Source organism: Poromitra crassiceps, assembly GCF_964638095.1.
Source record: "Poromitra crassiceps genome assembly, chromosome: 15".
In the NCBI taxonomy this organism is placed as follows: Eukaryota; Metazoa; Chordata; class Actinopteri; order Beryciformes; family Melamphaidae; genus Poromitra; species Poromitra crassiceps.
In genome coordinates, this window is record NC_139634.1 from 34,435,697 (window position 1) to 34,459,469 (window position 23,773).

A 23,773-nucleotide genomic window follows, 5' to 3' on the forward strand; every position below is an offset into this window, starting at 1 on the left:
AACTGGGTATTTGTCTAATCATAAATATACATATGTAAAAATAAATAAATCATTAAATAAAGTTCATTGTTCAGTCAAAGGTAGTGGCTCCCAACCTGGGGGTCCGGACCCCCAGCAGGGGCCGCCAAAACATCATGGGGGGGTCGCAAGGCCTTCTTGGTTTCAAGGAATGTGTAAGAATATATATTATTTTTTGGGCACGTTTTGCCTTTATTTGACAGGACAGGACAGTATGCAGACAAAAAGATCTGCAGCAATGTAATATAGTGTAGCGTAATAACTTGCATGGTTCTGGCATTAAAACTATAGGTTAATCAATTGTTCTGTCCTGTTATTGTTATGCATTGAATATAATATCAAATATCAATCAAATATGTCACTTCGTCAGGGATTGTCTGTTTACTCACTCATAGATAGGGGTCCCTTAAAAAAGGTTGGGGACCACGACAGGGTCTGTAAGGTGATCTGGAGCTGTCGTGTCTATTAACAAAAAATGTATAAATTAGTCTTCCCTGTTCTGCAATGATTTTATGTCTAGATTCACATTTTCTTCATATCTGTAAATCTGTTTGGTCAATCTTACAAAAAAAAAACTAAGACTGTTATTGACTGGAAGCCCCAGAGTGAACCTGCAAAAATGAATCTTTTTATTTCTGTGACCTGTGATGTTTATGTGCAGATGTTTGGACATGCAACATGGCCTGATGTTTTGAGGGACTGTATTTCTGAGGGATTCCTTGAAATAGCACACTGGTAAACAGCTGCTATAGCCAAGGGGTAGGGGCTGTAACCTATTAGCTGAATTGAAAGGGGCTGCATTCAAATGATCATCGTAATTCCCTCCTTCCGATTTCTGAAGCCTTCAAGCACTTTTGGTCAAGCACTTTTGTTCGGAAAACAACAAAAATAATGGACCTAATAAGTTTGTGTGTGTGGGGCTGTTTTTTTTTGTTTGTTTTTTAGAAATCACGCCAAACATCGCTCATTACTGCAATGAGGTTGATGGTGCTCATTACGAGGTTTCCGACAACATTGAAGGCAGCAGGCAACCTGTTGCACAACTAGGGGTGACGCCCCCTTCTCTCTCTGTGATCTCTCTCTCTCCCTCTGTCCTGCTCTCCCCCCGACTCGCTCATTCAGTCTAGTCTGTCTGTTCACCAGAGTAAATAAATAAATAAAACATGGCTACTAACCGGGTTATCGTTTACGGAGGAAAAGGCGCACTGGGCGCAAAATGTGTGCAACACTTTAAATCCAAAGGATGGGTGAGTAAAAACCATAAACTCTCTGCAACTCTGCATCAATGACTGCTTGCAAAAATGCTTAGGCATAGCTCTAATTATAGACTTTACCTATATCTCTCCCAATAGTGGGTTGCCAGCGTCGACATCAATGCAAATGAGGAGGCAAATGAAAACGTGCTCGTCAAGTTGTCTGAATCCTTCACGGAGCAAGCAGGACAGGTGAGGCTGTCAAGTAGCTAGATAAGTCACACATTGATGTGTTCTTGATAGTAATACACCTCTGATGATCAGTAGGACAAACCTAGGCATTGGTTTATATCCAGTAACAGTTTGCTCATGATTATTTTTGCATAAAGCTAGAGCGATTTTGTCCGACACCGCTTTGCAAACGCAGCAAAATGCCGCGTTCATGTGAGGTCGGAAGAAGTGAAAACAAAATCGCGCGTTTTTCGCAAGCACAGCTGATTTTATTAGTGAGAGTCAAATGTATTATTGTTCCATGCTCTGCTGTCGCATGTGTTGACACACTTCCGCAATCCGTGACGTCAAGTGGGACATTAAGGAGCCCTGCAAAATTCCAACTGTGGTAATCCGTGTGTGTGTGTGTGTGTGTGTGTGTGTGTGTGTATATATATACTGTATATGTATTTAATGAACAGTGATACTTACAGACAAATAGATTGTGAATACTATGCATTGCATTGCATTCCCGAAGCAAATTAATAAATTAAATTTGATGTAATAATGAGTCCATGTCTATTCTCATATATTCATGTCTTGTTTTAATTCAGTGCATTTTGCTTGAGTTTGTAATTTTAATTCAATATCCCCCTCTACAGTTCTTTCTCTACTTGGCTCACTCATTGACTGCACTGTTTATGCTCCTATTATGGCTTTTATAGCTTGTATTTTCGGTAAATCCTATATGACCTGAATGCAGCATGACTCTAATATTCAGATTTTCAATAGATATGAGCTCAAATGTAACCAGCATTTAAATGTCATTCATCCTGTGTGCCTGCTTCACGGCTTCATGGAGAGCTGTTATCTCTTGCTTTTTGTACTGTAGGTGACGACAGATGTGGGCCAGTTGCTAGGGGAGCAGAAAGTGGACGCCATCTTGTGTGTGGCAGGAGGATGGGCCGGAGGAAATTGCAGTTCCAAAGGTCAGAGTTCAACCTTTGTTTGCTGCGACATTAATCATCAGCCAGACATTTATAGTAATTTGTGCTGCAACAATGCATGGTTTAACTTGAAATTAATAATAGCTTATCAGATTTCATATGACAGTGACTGTTTTAATGCCCTTTGGGTCATGTTGTTGTATGAAATGTGCTATGGTATTAAAAAAAATGGGAGCGGGGGGTGGGGCGATATGGTTCAAATCAAAACCATGATTATCACAAGTTTTTTTGTATATCAATATACTGTATATCACAATATGGCTCACGTATGCAAAATCACATTATATAATTAACGATCATCCCACATTTTAAATATTGCTTGTTATCATCAGTTGAGACAGAAGAATTGTTTGTCACAATATCCCAAATCATCACGATATGATTCTATTTAAAGGCAAGAAAAAATAACATTGAATTATCGCCCAGCGCTAAGCAACAGATAGCTTTCAAAAGCAGCAGTAAAACGGTGTTTAAAGTTTCCTCCTACATCCCTCTAGTTCAGTGGGCCTCAAATCCGGTCTTTGGGCTCCAAAGTCCTGTTCCATTCTGCCAGGTAGATAACTGCATTCACCTGTTGTCCCAGGGTCTAATCCCAGGATTAGACAGTTAGAATGAAAACTAGCTGGCAGAATAGAAAGCCAGCAACACTCTGGACCCTGAGGACCGGATCTGAGGACCGCTGTATAGCAAATTAGCAGTTTGGAGACGGGCTGGAGCCGGTCCAAAAGCAGAGGGCAGAAAAGCTCATTCTGCCTCCCCTGCCGTTTTGTATCTGGCTGTTCAAAGGACAGCGCTGGATGATCTGAGGCATCTGTGGACCAAGCATACTGAATAAACAAGTTTATTCCAGAGATTTAAAAATTCCAATAAATATAATATAATATAATATAATATAATATAATAATAAATTATTATAATTAACAACAATAATACAAATAAATAAATACAATTCTAACCTTGCTAGAGGTTTTTCTTCCCCACACATATGTTGCCTGTGTCTCTTTCAGATTTGTACAAAAACGCAGATCTAATGTGGAAGCAGAGTGTTTGGACCTCTACCATCTCCAGCCACCTGGCCGCGCTGCACCTGAAGCCCGGCGGACTGTTGACTTTGGCTGGGGCCAAAGCATCGCTCTCTGGCACCGGCGGTAAAACACACACTTTCTGTTTACCGCTCCGTCACCACCATGACCTTGTTTGGCCACGCGTCACGCCAGAGTTTCAGTCAGACTTTGATATTTCAAACACTGCAGCAGTCAGTGAGCTCTCCCGCCGATGTTGGCCAATCAAATCACATAGATAACGGAAAGCAGGGCGGGGCTTGTTATTGACCAAGGGATTGATGAACTGAGCAGATGCAGGGGAAACGGCTCAAGACACTGGAAGGAAAAGGTGTCAATAAAATAGATTCAACCGAAATCGATAGAATAGTTGATGAGCCGTGTGCAGCAGGGTGGCTGTGTGAGTCTGTACCATAAACAAAAGGTCAAAAGTTTAATTCCCACATGAGCCAGTGTGCATCAGTGGAATGCATATGATAGTATAAATTATGACAAAACGTATCATTCCCTGATATGTGATAGAGATTTGAATTAGTATTTTGTGTTAGCATAATAAAATCAACAGATGTGTGTATCACAGTACCGTAAATTCCGGACTATAAGCCGCGGCTTTTTTCCCGTTTTTTGGCCCCTGCGGCTTATATAACGGTGCGTCTTATCTATGGATTTTTTCAGAAAAAAAAAAAAAATACAAATAAAATCTCTCTTTTTTAGCACTCTTTCTAACTATAAATCCACTTCTGTTTTAATTTCCTCTCTTGCCCTCTTTTCACCACACCGCGGACACTGTGTGCACTGTAAAAATAAACAACGGTGGTGTTGTGTTATGTTGTTTTGTTGAAATGTTACGGTAATACGGTAAATGGGAGCTTCCTCAAACAGCCATCTCTTTCCCGACAATCCCCTCTGTGCGTGACCACTTACATATGGTAATTACGGTAAGCAAACGGCCACTCGGCCATCAACTCCCTCCCCCGACTACCAGGAGAAAATCACAAACTTCGGCGAATTCACACAAAGGAAGATCAAGGAATATTCACAACAAGACGAGCAGTAGAAGCAACACTCTCACTTACCATGGGGAAGGTACGCAGAAATTCACACGACGCAGCTTTCAAGTTGAAAGCAGTCAATCTCGCATTAAAAGAGGGAAACAGAGCAGCCGCGCGTAACCTGGGCATCGATGAGTCAATGGTGAGGCGTTGGACGGTGCAGCAGGAGGAACTGTCTCTGGAATATTATAGGAGTGTGAAAACATCCACAATCACCAACGGGTTCCAAAACGCTGGACTGCTGCGGGATGAAGAGGATGACGCCGCCACAGCTGGCGCTGAGGGCCGTCAGAGGCTTCAGAGGCTGTTCGATGCCGACAGTGACGAAGAGGAGTTCGTTGGTTTTGAGTGACAATGAAGGAGAGAGGAGAGTGGTTGACGAAGCCACCCTGAACCTGTTCGTTTCCGACACTGAAGATGAGGACTTTGGTGGTTTCAGTACGCAGGAAGAAGAGGAAGACGAGGATTAGTGACTTGACTTCTCTGGTTACAGGTTTGCTGCACATATAGCCTATTGTTGTGTGATTTTGTCTGGGGATTAGTGACCTGACTTTTGTTTTGTTTTGTTGAAATGTTAATAAATGGGAGCTTCCCCAAACAGCCATCTCTTTCCCGACATTCCTCTCTGTGCACGAACCCTTTCATATGGTAATTAAACATCAAAACACCCGCGGCTTATAGACCGGTGCGGCTTATAGAAGAAAAAAATAGTCAATTTTGGTCCCGCGGCTTATAGACCGGTGCGTCTTATAGTCCGGAATTTACGGTAACTCTTTTCAGTGTTTCATCACAACGTTCAATGTTTTTTTATTGAAAGGCGATAAATGATCATATTGAATTATTGCTCAGCTCAGGAATTAAATCACCTTGTCCCGCATGAGAAACCTCTCATCCTAATTTTTGTGATAGTGTGCAGTTTTCCTATTTTACTTTACTAGACGTCTACACCTTAAACAGTGGAAAGATTTATGGAAAGTGTCATTTTTCAGATCTTTTTTTAAATTCTCTGCTTTTTCTTGTGAAATACTGAATAGTTTACAGCCCCTTGGCCTTTCATAATTAATTAAATGAAACATCCTGAAAGGGGGAAATCATTCTTTGAGCTGTTCAAGGCGTCACCAAAGCCAAAAAGAGCCACAAAGTTTGAGAACCACACTGCCTTATTAGTGGTTCGGCCTTAAAATACTGAGCTTGGACGTGAGTTAGGGAGCGGTGCATTTCATTGCACTGATCCCTGGCTATTGTTACCATGTGACACGAACCCTCCTGACACCAGTCCCTGTGGCATCCAGAGAGGCTGTGTGGTGACCATGTGACGTCCAGCCCGCCCGTATCCGAGCCTGTCCGTGTGACGGGCTGAGATCCCACTCAATACAAAGCCCTAGCTCAGCAGTCAGCACAGCACAGAGCCCAGCCTCACTGGCTGCCGGCTTAGGAAGAGAATGACTCAGCATTTTAGGAGGATCTACCATTATCCTCATGGACTCATGGAGAGTGCATTAACTCTATTGAAAGATACCGGAGTATCTGATACCTGCTGCTGGACTCATGGGACGGTTTTCTATTTTCAAACGTGAAAGAAATATCATAATTGTTGTCTTATTTGCCCCCCAAAAAATACATTTGCTTGGATTTTAATTAAATGTCAGGCAATGTCAACAGAGCCAAATGTTGAGGAATATAACAACAGTGTTGAGAAGTGCAACACTGCACTCATCCTTCCTCTGTATGCTTTGATCAAACAAAATGGTGTTTTTTACTTGATGAGAAACCCAGAGAGAAGGACGCGGATTAGGATGGGAAGTAAGGACTTAGAAGATTCAGAATACATGCTACACAGCATGCGCTGGGACGCGTCATCAGTGATGTTGACTGGGGTCGTGGGGTGTTTCGGGTCTGACAACATCATACACCCTCGCCCAGTAGACCCAGCCGAGGCCGATTACGACCCCGACCCGCGTCCCAGAAGCAGCCGCTCACAGATCAGCCTTCCTACTCTGTCTGCAACGTTGCCCACGGAAGGGTTGATCACGCCCAATCCGCTGCAATAGAGTTTAGTGCTACACCGCAGTATTGAGAGACCTTCGGTGCATGGAGGTCTAAGGCCCTGTGGGGTGATTCCAGGCCGGGCACCTCCTTCGTCTCACCAGAACCTCCCGCGGAAAAAGGCAATCCTACCATGCCGTACCATGGGCAGGGAGGATGCCTCAAGGAGGCCTGTGCGCTGCACGTCATTCACCTGCGCCGAGCACCTCGCTCTAGCCTGAAGGACCCCAGGCCGCGCCGATGTTTACACAGATTTTCAAGAGGCTGATCCGTAGCGTTTGTGGATTTCTCCCTAGCAGAAAAAAGTAAAAATGAATTCATGACTTTCATTGCGGTTGTTGTTAATCAAAGTTTTGGGAATGTCGTCTGGAGGTTTCATTCTCTTCCAAATATCAGATTGGCTGGTAAATAGTCAAAGGTGAAAAGGCGGAAGGTGAGTTTTGGAGTCGACTAGTCACTGCAGCCTGTGGGCAGTGTCCTGCTGTGAATGTGATACACTGTTGTGCAGTGATAGTGTCCAGGGAGAGTGCACAGAACTTGAATGGATAGAATGGTAATTCCCATTCAAATCAACATTATGTTCAGAGTGGTGGCCATCTTTGGGCTAGCTTCCGTATAAACCGACTCACGGCAAGTCGCTGAGGTGAGATTGAGTGAGTTTTGCAGCAAGAACCAAAGAAGCTTCTCCATCATGTTGCTATATACTGTCGATTCCTATTTTATTTGAGTTTTGACAGTTTGCTAAGCACTCATTCAACAGACACATCTGCCCCGACTTGCAACTAATTCCATAATCGCCATTTTAAGCTGTACTAGCCAAATTATCTTATCAATGGAAACAGTTGAAGGACCATTCTATCTATTCAAGCCGTGTCACTAAGTTGAAGTTGAAAGGCAGCAGGCAAAGTAAGGGTTAACACACCCTGTGAATGCCTTATGTCCTCTCTGACCTCTGACCTCTGAGTGGGTAAAGGGGAGTTCTCTGGGCCTCTGCATGTGACTTTTAGCCTTCCCATAATGCCAGGATTATCCTCCCAGAAATGCAAACGATGGCGTTCAGTGTTTGGTTATACAGCACACACCACTGCATTGTTATATTCACCATCTTTGGAGTCTTCACACTTAAACATGTCAGTGAAAAGGCTTGCAGTGAGCAGGTAGGGCTTCTGCGTCCTGCTCATGGACTATTAGACAGCAGATGTTATTATTGTTGATGGACACACATTGGCTGTTGCACGGATTGAACATGTGACTGCAAATCAACACAGTGTTAAAGGAACACTCCGCCCATTTTCAACCAGCTTTGTATGATTAGAACATCAGTAGTATATCAGAAAACTGTAAACGGTTTTGAAGTCTGTCATTTAATTTGACAGTTATTGAGTGTTAAAGTGTGGACCAGTGACATCACTGGTCCACACTAACTCAAATTAATAACTCATTAACTCAAATCAACTCTCAATAACTGTCAAACTATTCATCATTCATCTAGTTTGACAGTTATTGAGAGTTGATTTGAGTTAATGAGTTATTAATTTGAGTTAGTGTGGACCAGTGATGTCACTGGTCCACACTTTAACACTCAATAACTGTCAAATTAAATGACAGACTTCAAAACCGTTTACAGTTTTCTGATATACTACTGATGTTCTAATGATACAAAGCTGGTTGAAAATGGGCGGAGTGTTCCTTTAACTCATTGAGTGCCATGGACGTCTTTCGACGTCCAATTAAATAGTGACGTAGAGTGCCACGGACGTCTTTCGACGTCCAATGCGTTTTTTGACGGTGGGACGTCGATCAAAGCCTTCCGCAGCTCCTGTACAACTATTGTAGCTATTGGAGGTCTATAACCTATTTTACAGAACCCTTAGGTGGCGACAGTGCTCTCCAGGTTAACACATTCCCTGCCAACAACGTATGAACACGTTTTCAGAATCCAGCTGTTCCCTGCCAACAACGTGTTTACACGTTTTTGGCATCGATTTTTTTTTTTTGACGGTGGGTTGTGCATCTAAGCCTTTTACATCTCTTATATAATTATTGGAGCCACCGAACGTTTACAACCCATTCCACCGACCCACTAAGTGGCAACAGTGCTCTCCTCGCTAGAGAAAGGAAAGCATTTTTTTAACTTGTCAAGCCATTCTCAGCCCAGCCATTCTCCTTTTCGCGCTGATTGCTGGCGATGCGGGATTGCAAATTTACATAATAGATTCAGCCGATCTACTATGATCGGGTGATAGATAACAGGTGGAGGAACACACTTTGAAACACGCAGCATAAATATGACCAGAATCGCAAAAGCTTCTCTCAACCAAAACTCCAAACGAGCGAGTCCACCCCGACTTCCTCAAACAGCGGCCGTGCAGACAGGCCAGACAGGCACAGGAGAGCAGCAAAGCACTGACTGGTGACAAGCTTGTCCGCCCACGGAGGGCGGAGTTGAAGCAACTCGAGAGGGAGGGAGAGAGAGAGAGAGAGAGAGAGAGAGAGAGAGAGAGAGAGAGAGAGAGAGAGAGAGAGAGAGAGAGAGGGAGGGAGGGAGAGCGAGAGGGAGGGAGAGAGAGAGAGAGAGCGAGAGGGGGAGGGAGAGAGAGAGAGAGAGAGCCAAAAATGAATGGTTAAAGTGACAGTTCCATCCAATTTCACAAAAAGCCGTTTATCTCTGAATATTCTTTTTCACGCTAAAACCATGCTGTATTCAACTGCTAATGCTTACATAACTACTAACTCTACAAACTAACTCTTTTAGACAGAGAAAGTACACATTCTATTAGTACTTTTGAGATATTGTATGTTCACAAACTCCAAGCTGAAACGAATCCTCGGCTCTTATAAAATGAGCCATAATCCTCAAAAAACGGCTTGGCAGAAGCTATCTACAGCAAAAAAAAACGTCTGGCAGTCAATGTGTTAACAGAAAGGCAGAGAAAAACAGAGAATAAGTCGTTGGGGAAACGGAAATCGCATCGCATCCGTATGCATCGATATGCATGAAGCGTTTTAACTAGGGCTGTGGCGATTCACTTATCTCCCGATTCGATACTATCACGATTCTTGGGTGCCGATTCGATTTATATTGCGATTCTTAAGTATTGCGATTCTACGATTATTGCGATTCGATATTACGATTTATTGCGATTTTTGTTTATTTTTTTCTTTTATTTTTTCAGTTTGTTTGCTTTTTTACACTAGATTAGAACATGGGAAAAGTTGAATCATACACTAGAGACTGTATATTATATATCATGAGTAGGGCTGGGCGATATAGTTAAAAACAGGGGCGGACTGGGATCATAATTCAGGCCGGGCATTAGATACCAAGCAGGCCAGGCCGATATGGGCCAACGCGCGTGAAATTTGGGCCGTTTGAAGCCAGATTTGGGCCGTTTGAAGTCCAATTTTACAATGAGATGCACCCACTTTAACCCTGAAGTGTAATTATTACTTCAGACTAACTAATAAAGTAATAAAACCACTAGTAAACCAGTAGGCGGCGCCTGGCCTGCTGTTCAGTGAGTGGCCTGACTGCAAGCACCAAAAAAAAAAAAAAAAAAAAAAAAAAATTTTTTTTTTTTTTTTTTAATTTGCGATTATCGATTCTGGAATAAAAGATCGATCCAAAAAATCGTGACATTAAAAATCGCGATACTTAGGTGAATCGATTTTTCCCCCCACCCCTAGTTTTAACGTTAGATGTGCCTGCAGCAGGCAGCAGCCAATCTGCTCCCACAATTGAGCTCCTCCATGTCCGCTGCGACAGGCTGTCGCCGACAGCCCATTCGCATGATCAGCCGTTATTATTCTCAACTGGAAGCATACAGTAGTAGCCGGTGACAAACACACGCGGAAAAAGCTGGATGTCGCCGACGCGCACCCTTCACAGTGCAGAGCAAACTCAGCAGAGAGCCACCTCCCATAAGGAGGAGTGTGCAGTTGAGGCGGGGCGGGGGGGGGGGGGGGCACGCAGAGCAGCACACAACACTGACCCAGACAGACCCAGGCAGCAGGACAGGGTTGGCAAACGCAAGCGCATATCCGATGCCCACCAGCAGCAAATCAAGATCAGCAAGAAGCTGCAACCAGCAGCGCACGCAGGGGCCAGCGCTGCTGGTTGCAGCTGAAAATATTATTCTGCCAAACAAAATTCCCTGGCCTTCACTGTTTTATTGAAGGAAATTATTTTTGAGGTGTGACTACATCAGAAAATTAGCTTCAGAGTCAGTGATGTGTTTGAAATGTTTAATTTCACAAAAGGGCCATTATCTCAGCTTCTAGAAAAAAACTGCTCTTTTTTGTTAAATCAAGCTATCTTCTCCGGCTGATAACTAAAGAACGGAAAATTATATCAATAAACCTGTTTTTGCTGATGATAGAAAAGAGTCTCATCGTTCTTTTTGCGTGTTCATTGTTTACATAGTAATATCACACAATATTCTGTGGGCCTCGAGAAATCACTGAAAAAAGCTCTGAAACTCTGGCACTGGGAGCGTCCGTTCTCCAAAAGTGGCTGGCACTCAATGAGTTAATGTCTCTGCCCTTGTAGCTGCTCCAATATATGTCCTCACTCTCTTATTAGACCTGATTTGACTCTTGCAGAAAAACAAAAAGGCTGCGAGGAAAGTCATCTCACCGCCCCTCGCTCCTATTGGTCGGTTCTTCAAAGACGGCTTGGCAGGCTCGTCATAACGGTTTGGTGGAGAGGGGCGGGGCCGGGGAGATGCTTTGCATTCTTTTTTTAAATGCTCGTTTAAATGGAAAATGGGCGACTTATTGATTCCAGATGCTAAGGCTGAACAACATCCCTGGGCCTCGGCCAAGACTGGCTTTCTGTAACAAGACAGTTTGAAAATGACTTCAACTTTAGCGAGAAGAGAAGAAGCAGTGGGTGTTGTTGTATGTACCGTAGTACCAGTGTCCCGGTAGCTCTGCACACACCATGTCATTTATAACGAGCCTTATTGGATGTTACCATCTCGATCATTTTCTTTCTTTTATCATATCTTTTCCTAAAAAAACAATCAAAAATGCCATTTAATAGGTCCACGTTTCAGTACCCTGCCTGTCCCATGCCTTCGTGTAGTACATTTGACACATTACATTGTCCATTGTATGTCCTCCAGGACACTAACAGGATGCTGTATCTTTAACCTCCAGGCATGGTAGGCTATGGCATGGCCAAAGCTGCCGTCCACCAACTCTGCAAGAGCCTAGCAGGAAAGAACAGTGGCATGCCGTCTGGAGCCACCGCTGTGGCCATCCTACCGTGAGTACTGCCATGACAGGTTTTCACATGTATCAGGGTGCACTGACTGTCTACTGGTCCTGGAGGAAGTCTTGACATGTCTTAAATCACATTATCTTAACTCAAGTCATTTTAAAGTGATAATCCGGAAGACTTCACTTTTCTTGTCTCTGACAACACCAATGGCCATGAGCAGTGATTGCAGTTCAGATCCACACAGTGTCGCATATATGTGACATGAAGAGTTTTTTCTTCTTCTTAATACATACAAGTTGGCCAGTGGGGGGCGGTAATGCAACTTCTTCTCAAAAGAAGAAGTTGGTCAGCGGTGGTCTATTATGGATCCCACTGGAGATCGCTATGACACGTGGGTGGCTGGGTGTGGGGTGTGTGTGTGTGGGAGATTTGAGCTGTCAAAAGGGAACAAAAGGCACGTGACTGCTGCATAGACGGGCGCATGGTGTGTTCTGCCCAAATCTCCAGTGGGATCATAATAACGCGGAAACAACAGCAACTTGCTCCGACTCCGCCTACCCTCTCTGGCGGGTGCTGAGTGATGGGAAACACGTCAAGAACTGTGCGCCGCTTGTGATATCTTTTTTGTTTTTTTTTGTTTGGGGGGGCGGGGAAAGTGTTGCCATTGACACAAGTTCATAAATGTTATAATACAAAGATATGCAAGGGCTTTCATCAATGGGCCATTCACCATTGTGTTAACTCAGTTGGCGATATATAGTTTACAGACATTTATTTACATGAAAATCTTCCGGATTATCACTTTAAAGGTCTTGGATAGAGTTGAATGAAACATTTTAAGTCCTACATTCTGTTTCAGAGGCGTTTAAAAAAAATTGGTTTCCTTGGTTTGCTGTCGTTTTAGTGAGAACTCAGCCAGTCATGCAGACCTACTTTGTATTCTCATAAGTCTCCAGTTGTTTTTCCCTGTTGAACATGTATTCCAACTTGGTCTTGTATTCTGCAGCTGGTGTTAAAAGGGTCTTAAAAAGTCTTGAGAGTTGAACATGATGAAAGGTGCAGACACCCTGATGTATTACACACTCACAGGAAAGCAGCTACCAATCCATCCACCTGCATCTTTGGCCCAGGGAGGAAACGTCTCTTTGCCCCAACATTTTACATTAAAATGTTAGGCCTTTAGCCGACGCTCTTATCATGAGTAAGCTTAAAGCTGCACCAGGCAACTTTGCATGTCGGCGGCTGCAAACGGCAGCGAGAGATAACCGTAAAAAAGATGAGCCTCAGTACCCAGAAATCGCCTAACGTCGTCATCGGCATCAGTAAACCTCTCACAGCGTGACATGTTTACAGAGTCGGCCGCTTTGCTGTATTCACCTCATTCAGAAGAGACCGTCTGGAATGAGAGACTTAACAGGAAGTGTAAATACAATCGGAAGTTCCGATTGTATTTAAACTTCCTGTGACTCATAAACCTAGTCTGACTCATAATGTGAGTCAAACTATGTTTGACCAGGTGAGTCAGACTAGACTACTAGCAGGTAAAACAGCCAGCGTTTTGAATAGGAAGTCGTGACACAATGGATCAAGTGGAAAGGGCTGCATTTGGTGAATACCAAAGGAAAGCAAATGGTTGAGAGAGGAAGAAGATCTGATGTTAGGGAGTCCAGCTTTCTTTACTGTAACATACTGTCAATTTCTAAATTAATTTCATGTAAGGAAGTGCAAAAAATACATCTATATTATATGCCGAATTCGTAATTGTTTTTAGTTTATTTCAAAATCTTCTATAGATCTATGACATAATTTCATGGTTCCGTCTTGGAAACAACAGAACCAATTGGAGGAACTTACTAACTACCAAATACCATTGAACTCTTTCTCTGTTTTCCCTATAATTAGAACATCATTTCATGATTCTTTCCAGGAAAATTCCTAAGAAAGTGACATTTCCTTTCTCGGAAATTCTGGAGACCTTGCGGACCCAGAAAATGAAGCGTTGCTAAATCTTGCCTAGTACAGCTTTAAATTCCTAGATCACCCACATCACAAACAGCTGAATGAAAGCTAGAGTGCTGTAAAAAAACAAATATGTAAAAATATATGTAACACAGAATGATCAAGCTTGATCAGTGCAAGCTCAAGACATACAAGCCAGGCAGGGAGGAAACATAGACGTGGTCCCCAGATTCACTCAGTCAGTCTCTGCTTGTACACATGTTCCTCTATAGACGAATGACTCTCACAGTCCTCAGTGCATCATTTCCTCCTTGATTTGCTCACTGGCTTTAACCCAGTGGTTCTCAATGTGGGGTCCGGGGGACCACCACGGGTCCTTGAGGGGGTTCCAGGGGGTCCTCAGCAGATTGATGAATTATTAAACCTCACCATTATTTCATCTACAAGAAGTTGACACAATTAGAATGTAGAAGAATGACTGTTCTGATCATAGTGTCATTGTTATCTCTCTACCTACAATACAGATAGCTCTGGAATTCTGGACAAAATCATATCTAACAATAAAAATATTATCAGATTTTGCTTCCGAGAGACAGAATCTCATCCAATCCGTCTGTCGATCTAATGTGGACTAAATTAGGGTCCTTGATATGAAAAAGCTTGAGAATCACTGGTTTTATTTTAAAGCATGTTTCTGCACTGTCATCATGAGATGCTGAGAATTGGGTTTCAGGGCTGTCGATTGTTCCAGCGCTCTGTTTGGTTCCATTTTCCAACAACATGAGGCTGAGCTGAGTCCGCCTCTCCTCCGGCTAGCTGTCCCATCTGTTTAGCATTAGCCCCATGACTTGCAATTTCTGCCACAGCAGACCCCATCCACTGCTACAGCATCATATACCAATACTGTAGTGTTCCACACAGCAGCCCCCATCCACTGCTACAGCATCATATACCAATACTGTAGTGTTCCACACAGCAGCCCCCATCCACTGCTACAGCATCATATACCAATACTATAGTGTTCCACAGCAGCCCCCATCCACTGCTACAGCATCATATACCAATACTATAGTGTTCCACACAGCAGCTCCCATCCACTGCTACAGCATCATATACCAATACTATAGTGTTCCACAGCAGCTCCCATCCACTGCTACAGCATCATATACCAATACTATAGTGTTCCACAGCAGCCCCCATCCACTGCTACAGCATCATATACCAATACTATAGTGTTCCACAGCAGCTCCCATCCACTGCTACAGCATCATATACCAATACTATAGTGTTCCACAGCAGCCCCCATCCACTGCTACAGCATTATATACCAATACTATAGTGTTCCACACAGCAGCCCCCATCCACTGCTACAGCATCATATACCAATACTATAGTGTTCCACACAGCAGCCCCCATCCACTGCTACAGCATCATATACCAATACTATAGTGTTCCACAGCAGCCCCCATCCACTGCTACAGCATTATATACCAATACTGTAGTGTTCCACACAGCAGCCCCCATCCACTGCTACAGCATCATATACCAATACTATAGTGTTCCACAGCAGCTCCCATCCACTGCTACAGCATCATATACCAATACTATAGTGTTCCACAGCAGCTCCCATCCACTGCTACAGCATCATATACCAATACTATAGTGTTCCACAGCAGCCCCCATCCACTGCTACAGCATCATATACCAATACTATAGTGTTCCACAGCAGCCCCCATCCACTGCTACAGCATCATATACCAATACTGTAGTGTTCCACAGCAACCCCCCATCCACTGCTACAGCATCATATACCAATACTGTAGTGTTCCACAGCAACCCCCCATCCACTGCTACAGCATCATATACCAATACTGTAGTGTTCCACAGCAACCCCCCATCCACTGCTACAGCATCATATACCAATACTGTAGTGTTCCACAGCAGCCCCCCATCCACTGCTACAGCGTCATATACCAATACTGTAGTGTTCCACAGCAGCCCCCCATCCACTGCTACAGCGTCATATACCAATACTATAGTGTTCCACAGCAGCCCCCCATCCACTGCTACAGCATCATATACCAATACTATAGTGTTCCACAGCAGCTCCCATCCACTGCTACAGCATCATATACCAATACTATAGTGTTCCACAGCAGCCCCCCATCCACTGCTACAGCATCATATACCAATACTATAGTGTTCCACAGCAGCTCCCATCCACTGCTACAGCATCATATACCAATACTGTAGTGTTCCACAGCAACCCCCCATCCACTGCTACAGCATCATATACCAATACTGTAGTGTTCCACAGCAACCCCCATCCACTGCTACAGCATAATATACCAATACTGTAGTGTTCCACAGCAGCCCCCCATCCACTGCTACAGCATCATATACCAATACTGTAGTGTTCCACAGCAGCCCCCCATCCACTGCTACAGCATCATATACCAATACTGTAGTGTTCCACAGCAACCCCCCATCCACTGCTACAGCATCATATACCAATACTGTAGTGTTCCACAGCAGCCCCCCATCCACTGCTACAGCGTCATATACCAATACTGTAGTGTTCCACAGCAGCCCCCCATCCACTGCTACAGCGTCATATACCAATACTATAGTGTTCCACAGCAGCCCCCCATCCACTGCTACAGCATCATATACCAATACTATAGTGTTCCACAGCAGCTCCCATCCACTGCTACAGCATCATATACCAATACTATAGTGTTCCACAGCAGCTCCCATCCACTGCTACAGCATCATATACCAATACTATAGTGTTCCACAGCAGCCCCCCATCCACTGCTACAGCATCATATACCAATACTATAGTGTTCCACAGCAGCTCCCATCCACTGCTACAGCATCATATACCAATACTATAGTGTTCCACAGCAGCTCCCCATCCACTGCTACAGCATCATATACCAATACTATAGTGTTCCACAGCAGCTCCCATCCACTGCTACAGCATAATATACCAATACTATAGTGTTCCACAGCAGCTCCCATCCACTGCTACAGCATCATATACCAATACTGTAGTGTTCCACAGCAGCCCCCCATCCACTGCTACAGCATCATATACCAATACTATAGTGTTCCACACAACAGCTCCCCATCCACTGCTACAGCATAATATACCAATACTATAGTGTTCCACACAACAGCTCCCCATCCACTGCTACAGCATCATATACCAATACTATAGTGTTCCACACAACAGCTCCCCATCCACTGCTACAGCATAATATACCAATACTATAGTGTTCCACAGCAGCCCCCCATCCACTGCTACAGCATAATATACCAATACTATAGTGTTCCACACAACAGCTCCCCATCCACTGCTACAGCATAATATACCAATACTATAGTGTTCCACACAGCAACCCCCATCCACTGCTACAGCATCATATACCAATACTGTAGTGTTCCACAACAGCCCCCATCCACTGCTACAGCATCATATACCAATACTGTAGTGTTCCACAGCAGCTCCCATCCACTGCTACAGCATCATATACCAATACTATAGTGTTCCACAGCAGCCCCCCATCCACTGCTACAGCATCATATACCAATACTATAGTGTTCCACACAACAGCCCCCATCCACTGCTACAGCATCATATACCAATACTGTAGTGTTCCACAGCAGCCCCCCATCCACTGCTACAGCATCATATACCAATACTATAGTGTTCCACACAACAGCCCCCATCCACTGCTACAGCATCATATACCAATACTATAGTGTTCCACACAACAGCCCCCATCCACTGCTACAGCATCATATACCAATACTATAGTGTTCCACAGCAGCCCCCATCCACTGCTACAGCATCATATACCAATACTGTAGTGTTCCACAGCAGCCCCCATCCACTGCTACAGCATCATATACCAATACTGTAGTGTTCCACAGCAGCCCCCATCCACTGCTACAGCATCATATACCAATACTGTAGTGTTCCACACAGCAGCCCCCCATCCACTGCTACAGCATAATATACCAATACTGTAGTGTTCCACAGCAGCTCCCATCCACTGCTACAGCATCATATACCAATACTGTAGTGTTCCACACAGCAGCCCCCCATCCACTGCTACAGCATCATATACCAATACTGTAGTGTTCCACAGCAGCCCCCCATCCACTGCTACAGCATCATATACTAATACTGTAGTGTTCCACACAGCAGCTCCCATCCACTGCTACAGCATCATATACCAATACTGTAGTGTTCCACACAACAGCCCCCATCCACTGCTACAGCATCATATACCAATACTGTAGTGTTCCACAGCAGCCCCCATCCACTGCTACAGCATCATATACCAATACTGTAGTGTTCCACAGCAACCCCCCATCCACTGCTACAGCATCATATACCAATACTATAGTGTTCCACACAACAGCCCCCATCCACTGCTACAGCATCATATACCAATACTATAGTGTTCCACAGCAGCTCCCATCCACTGCTACAGCATAATATACCAATACTATAGTGTTCCACAGCAGCTCCCATCCACTGCTACAGCATCATATACCAATATTATAGTGTTCCACACAGCAGCCCCCATCCACTGCTACAGCATCATATACCAATACTGTAGTGTTCCACAGCAGCTCCCATCCACTGCTACAGCATCATATACTAATACTGTAGTGTTCCACACAACAGCCCCCATCCACTGCTACAGCATCATATACCAATACTGTAGTGTTCCACAGCAGCCCCCCATCCACTGCTACAGCGTCATATACCAATACTGTAGTGTTCCACAGCAACCCCCCATCCACTGCTACAGCATCATATACCAATACTGTAGTGTTCCACACAGCAGCCCCCATCCACTGCTACAGCATCATATACCAATACTATAGTGTTCCACAGCAGCCCCCATCCACTGCTACAGCATCATATACCAATACTGTAGTGTTCCACAGCAGCTCCCATCCACTGCTACAGCATCATATACTAATACTGTAGTGTTCCACAGCAGCTCCCATCCACTGCTACAGCATCATATACCAATATTATAGTGTTCCACAGCAGCTCCCATCCACTGCTACAGCATCATATACCAATACTATAGTGTTCCACAGCAGCTCCCATCCACTGCTACAGCATCATATACCAATATTATAGTGTTCCACAGCAGCTCCCATCCACTGCTACAGCATCATATACCAATACTATAGTGTTCCACAGCAGCCCCCATCCACTGCTACAGCATCATATACCAATACTATAGTGTTCCACAGCAGCTCCCATCCACTGCTACAGCATCATATACCAATACTATAGTGTTCCACACAGCAGCCCCCATCCACTGCTACAGCATCATATACCAATACTATAGTGTTCCACAGCAGCCCCCCATCCACTGCTACAGCATAATATACCAATACTATAGTGTTCCACAGCAGCTCCCATCCACTGCTACAGCATCATATACCAATACTATAGTGTTCCACACAGCAGCCCCCATCCACTGCTACAGCATCATATACCAATACTATAGTGTTCCACAGCAGCCCCCATCCACTGCTACAGCATCATATACCAATACTATAGTGTTCCACAGCAGCCCCCCATCCACTGCTACAGCATAATATACCAATACTATAGTGTTCCACAGCAGCTCCCATCCACTGCTACAGCATCATATACCAATACTATAGTGTTCCACACAGCAGCCCCCCATCCACTGCTACAGCATCATATACCAATACTATAGTGTTCCACAGCAGCCCCCCATCCACTGCTACAGCGTCATATACCAATACTATAGTGTTCCACACAGCAGCTCCCATCCACTGCTACAGCATCATATACCAATACTATAGTGTTCCACAGCAGCCCCCATCCACTGCTACAGCATCATATACCAATACTATAGTGTTCCACAGCAGCCCCCCATCCACTGCTACAGCATAATATACCAATACTATAGTGTTCCACAGCAGCTCCCATCCACTGCTACAGCATCATATACCAATACTATAGTGTTCCACAGCAGCTCCCATCCACTATCATATACCAATACTATAGTGTTCCACAGCAGCTCCCATCCACTGCTACAGCGTCATATACCAATACTATAGTGTTCCACAGCAGCCCCCCATCCACTGCTACAGCGTCATATACCAATACTGTAGTGTTCCACACAGCAGCTCCCATCCACTGCTACAGCATCATATACCAATACTATAGTGTTCCACACAGCAGCCCCCATCCACTGCTACAGCATCATATACCAATACTGTAGTGTTCCACACAGCAGCCCCCATCCACTGCTACAGCATCATATACCAATACTATAGTGTTCCACACAGCAGCCCCCATCCACTGCTACAGCATCATATACCAATACTATAGTGTTCCACACAGCAGCCCCCATCCACTGCTACAGCATCATATACCAATACTATAGTGTTCCACAACAGCTCCCATCCACTGCTACAGCATCATATACCAATACTATAGTGTTCCACACAGCAGCCCCCCATCCACTGCTACAGCATAATATACCAATACTATAGTGTTCCACAGCAGCTCCCATCCACTGCTACAGCATCATATACCAATACTATAGTGTTCCACAGCAGCTCCCATCCACTGCTACAGCATCATATACCAATACTATAGTGTTCCACACAACAGCTCCCATCCACTGCTACAGCATCATATACCAATACTATAGTGTTCCACACAACAGCTCCCATCCACTGCTACAGCATCATATACCAATACTATAGTGTTCCACAACAGCTCCCTTCCACTGCTACAGCATCATATACCAATACTATAGTGTTCCACACAGCAGCCCCCATCCACTGCTACAGCATCATATACCAATACTGTAGTGTTCCACACAGCAGCTCCCATCCACTGCTACAGCATCATATACCAATACTATAGTGTTCCACACAGCAGCCCCCATCCACTGCTACAGCATCATATACCAATACTATAGTGTTCCACAGCAGCTCCCATCCACTGCTACAGCATCATATACCAATACTATAGTGTTCCACACAGCAGCTCCCATCCACTGCTACAGCATCATATACCAATACTATAGTGTTCCACACAACAGCTCCCATCCACTGCTACAGCATCATATACCAATACTATAGTGTTCCACAACAGCTCCCTTCCACTGCTACAGCATCATATACCAATACTATAGTGTTCCACACAGCAGCCCCCATCCACTGCTACAGCATCATATACCAATACTGTAGTGTTCCACACAGCAGCTCCCATCCACTGCTACAGCATCATATACCAATACTATAGTGTTCCACACAGCAGCCCCCATCCACTGCTACAGCATCATATACCAATACTATAGTGTTCCACACAGCAGCCCCCATCCACTGCTACAGCATCATATACCAATACTATAGTGTTCCACACAGCAGCTCCCATCCACTGCTACAGCATCATATACCAATACTATAGTGTTCCACAACAGCTCCCTTCCACTGCTACAGCATCATATACCAATACTATAGTGTTCCACACAGCAGCCCCCATCCACTGCTACAGCATCATATACCAATACTGTAGTGTTCCACACAGCAGCTCCCATCCACTGCTACAGCATCATATACCAATACTATAGTGTTCCACACAGCAGCCCCCATCCACTGCTACAGCATCATATACCAATACTATAGTGTTCCACACAGCATCCCCCATCCACTGCTACAGCATCATATACCAATACTATAGTGTTCCACACAGCAGCTCCCATCCACTGCTACAGCATCATATACCAATACTGTAGTGTTCTTCTGGAATTCATAAGGCCAAGCCATGGTCAACTGACTGGGTGGTGGGTTGAATTTTAAAATTAAAATAGCTCCGCTTTAAAAAGGATGACTCTTCTCATGCAAGGAAATGGAGCTTATAATTATATATTTATTACAGATGATTACAAAATCCAACGGTCTCTCTAGTGGTAAGGATGGCTATGGAGAATGTGTGCATGATCAATATGTTTTTATTGGAAGTGTATACAGTATGAGCGAGCAGAAACTGATCGTGCTGAAAGGTAATTAGGGCCGATTAATGGCTGAATTTGTGATCTCTCTCTCTCTCTCCCTCTCTCCCTCTCTCTCTCTCTCTCCCCCGTCCTCCCTCCTCTCCCCTTCCCAGACACGGCCACTAACCCTAATTGTAATCTGGTTTGATTTGGCAGGGTTACCTTGGATACGCCAATGAACAGGAAGTTCATGCCTGACGCAGATTTTGGTTCCTGGACGCCGCTGGAGTACATCGCAGAGTGAGTGCTGAAGCAAATGCCATATCTTCTGCTGTTTAGATTGTGATTGTTTTTAAAATAGGGCTAAAACATTCAGTATATGCCACACAACATGGGAAAAAACAGGAGATCATTGTTTTGGTTTTCAGTTGTTTTGCTTTTCAGAAGTCTTTGCATTCAGAATTATGAAGGAAAAATCCACAGTGGAAACGCAGCCTGTCTTGTGGCTGCACTGCCTGCACGAGGCTGCTGTCAGTGGACAAATTACTCTCTTTCCTCTGGTATGATAGATTTCCTCCCGTATGACAGTTGAAACTCGCTACAAAAGAAATGGGTGAGTCTAGAAAGAAGCCCTCAATTCTGAGGGGCTGACACCAAAACCTCACGTTGACTGTTGATGATAAAATAGCGGAAAAATTGTCTGTCAAAGTCGCTGTCTACATTTGGACAGTTATTCACTGGAGTAAGAAAATTACTCAACAGATTGGACCCAGAAATGCAAGGCATGTCGCTAATTGCGTCTTGCGCGTGCGTGCATGCGTGCGTACATGTTTTTGTTTGCAATTATTGAATTAACTTGACGTTTTTCTCATCTAAAATGGGTCTATTTAAGTGAATTGGGCTCATAGTGTTTGGTTACGAACAATATAAAAAAAATAAGACTAGAAGTTGGAATATTTCACCACAAGATGGCAAAATGGATCTACGCTGACACTGCAGTGCTGTGCTGTATGAACGCTTCTGTGTTAACTCATGTGCTTATCCCTGTGTGTGTGTGTGTGTGTGTGTGTGTGTGTACTGTATGTGTTTGTTTCTTTGCTTCCTTGCTTCCTTATTTCTATAATCAATCTTGCCTGTCTTGTTAGTTAGTCTATTATTCATGACTGACTGTCATTCTATGATTTATGCAACCTACATTAACGTTACATCAATTATTTTATGATACATGATAAATGATTTACGATACAAAACGATACAAAATGTCACTTTGTGATGCCAGTTGCAATCAAAGCTAAGTCTAATGTACAGTAGGCAAATAACTACATTGCAATCAATTACAATCATTACCACCCACACCCCCCCCCCCCCAACACCCCACTCCACCCCCCATTTTCTTGAGCGTTGATTGGTCACTTCCAACTCTAAAGTACATTGCAAACGGTCTTAACATTTTTATTAATTTAACAGACATCCCTTTCAGATTACCGTAAATTCCGGACTATAAGGCGCACCGGTATATAAGCCGCAGCAGCAAAATTGACTGTTTTTTACATATATAAGCCGCACCGGACTATAAGCCGCGGGTGTTTTGATGTTTAATTACCATATGTAAGGGTTCGTGCACAGAGAGGAATGTCGGGAAAGAGATGGCTGTTTGGGGAAGCTCCCATTTATTAACATTTCAACAAAAGGTGCTGTCAACAATCAAACCAGGTACCGTAATCCTTGTCTTCATCTTTTAGGTGAAGGTGCAGTGTCAAAAACAGAGTCAGAGTCAAAGTCAAGTCACTAATCCTCGTCTTCCTCTTCTTCCTCCGTACTGAAACCAGCAAAGTCCTCAACTTCAGTGTCGGAAACGAACAGGTTCAGGGTGGCTTCGTCAACCACTCTCCTCTCTCCTTCGTTGTCACTCTCAAAACCAAGGAACTCCTCTTCGTCACTGTCGGTGTCGGAATCGAACAGCCTCTGAAGGCGCCCAGCTGTGC

General features: G+C 44.1%; 1 protein-coding gene across 1 annotated transcript in view; it reads left to right on the forward strand.

The window, feature by feature from the left end:
• Window positions 1-1,126: 1,126 nt before the first annotated feature.
• Window positions 1,127-23,773, forward strand: part of qdpra (quinoid dihydropteridine reductase a) — a 28,073-nt gene continuing 5,426 nt past the window's right edge. Inside the window, exons 1-6 of the mRNA XM_083651980.1 lie at window positions 1,127-1,265; window positions 1,371-1,463; window positions 2,314-2,410; window positions 3,436-3,576; window positions 11,748-11,856; window positions 22,005-22,088. Of these exons, the coding sequence (XP_083508106.1) occupies window positions 1,182-1,265; window positions 1,371-1,463; window positions 2,314-2,410; window positions 3,436-3,576; window positions 11,748-11,856; window positions 22,005-22,088 (608 nt within the window). The 5' untranslated portion in view covers window positions 1,127-1,181. The remainder of the gene's footprint in view (window positions 1,266-1,370; window positions 1,464-2,313; window positions 2,411-3,435; window positions 3,577-11,747; window positions 11,857-22,004; window positions 22,089-23,773) is intronic.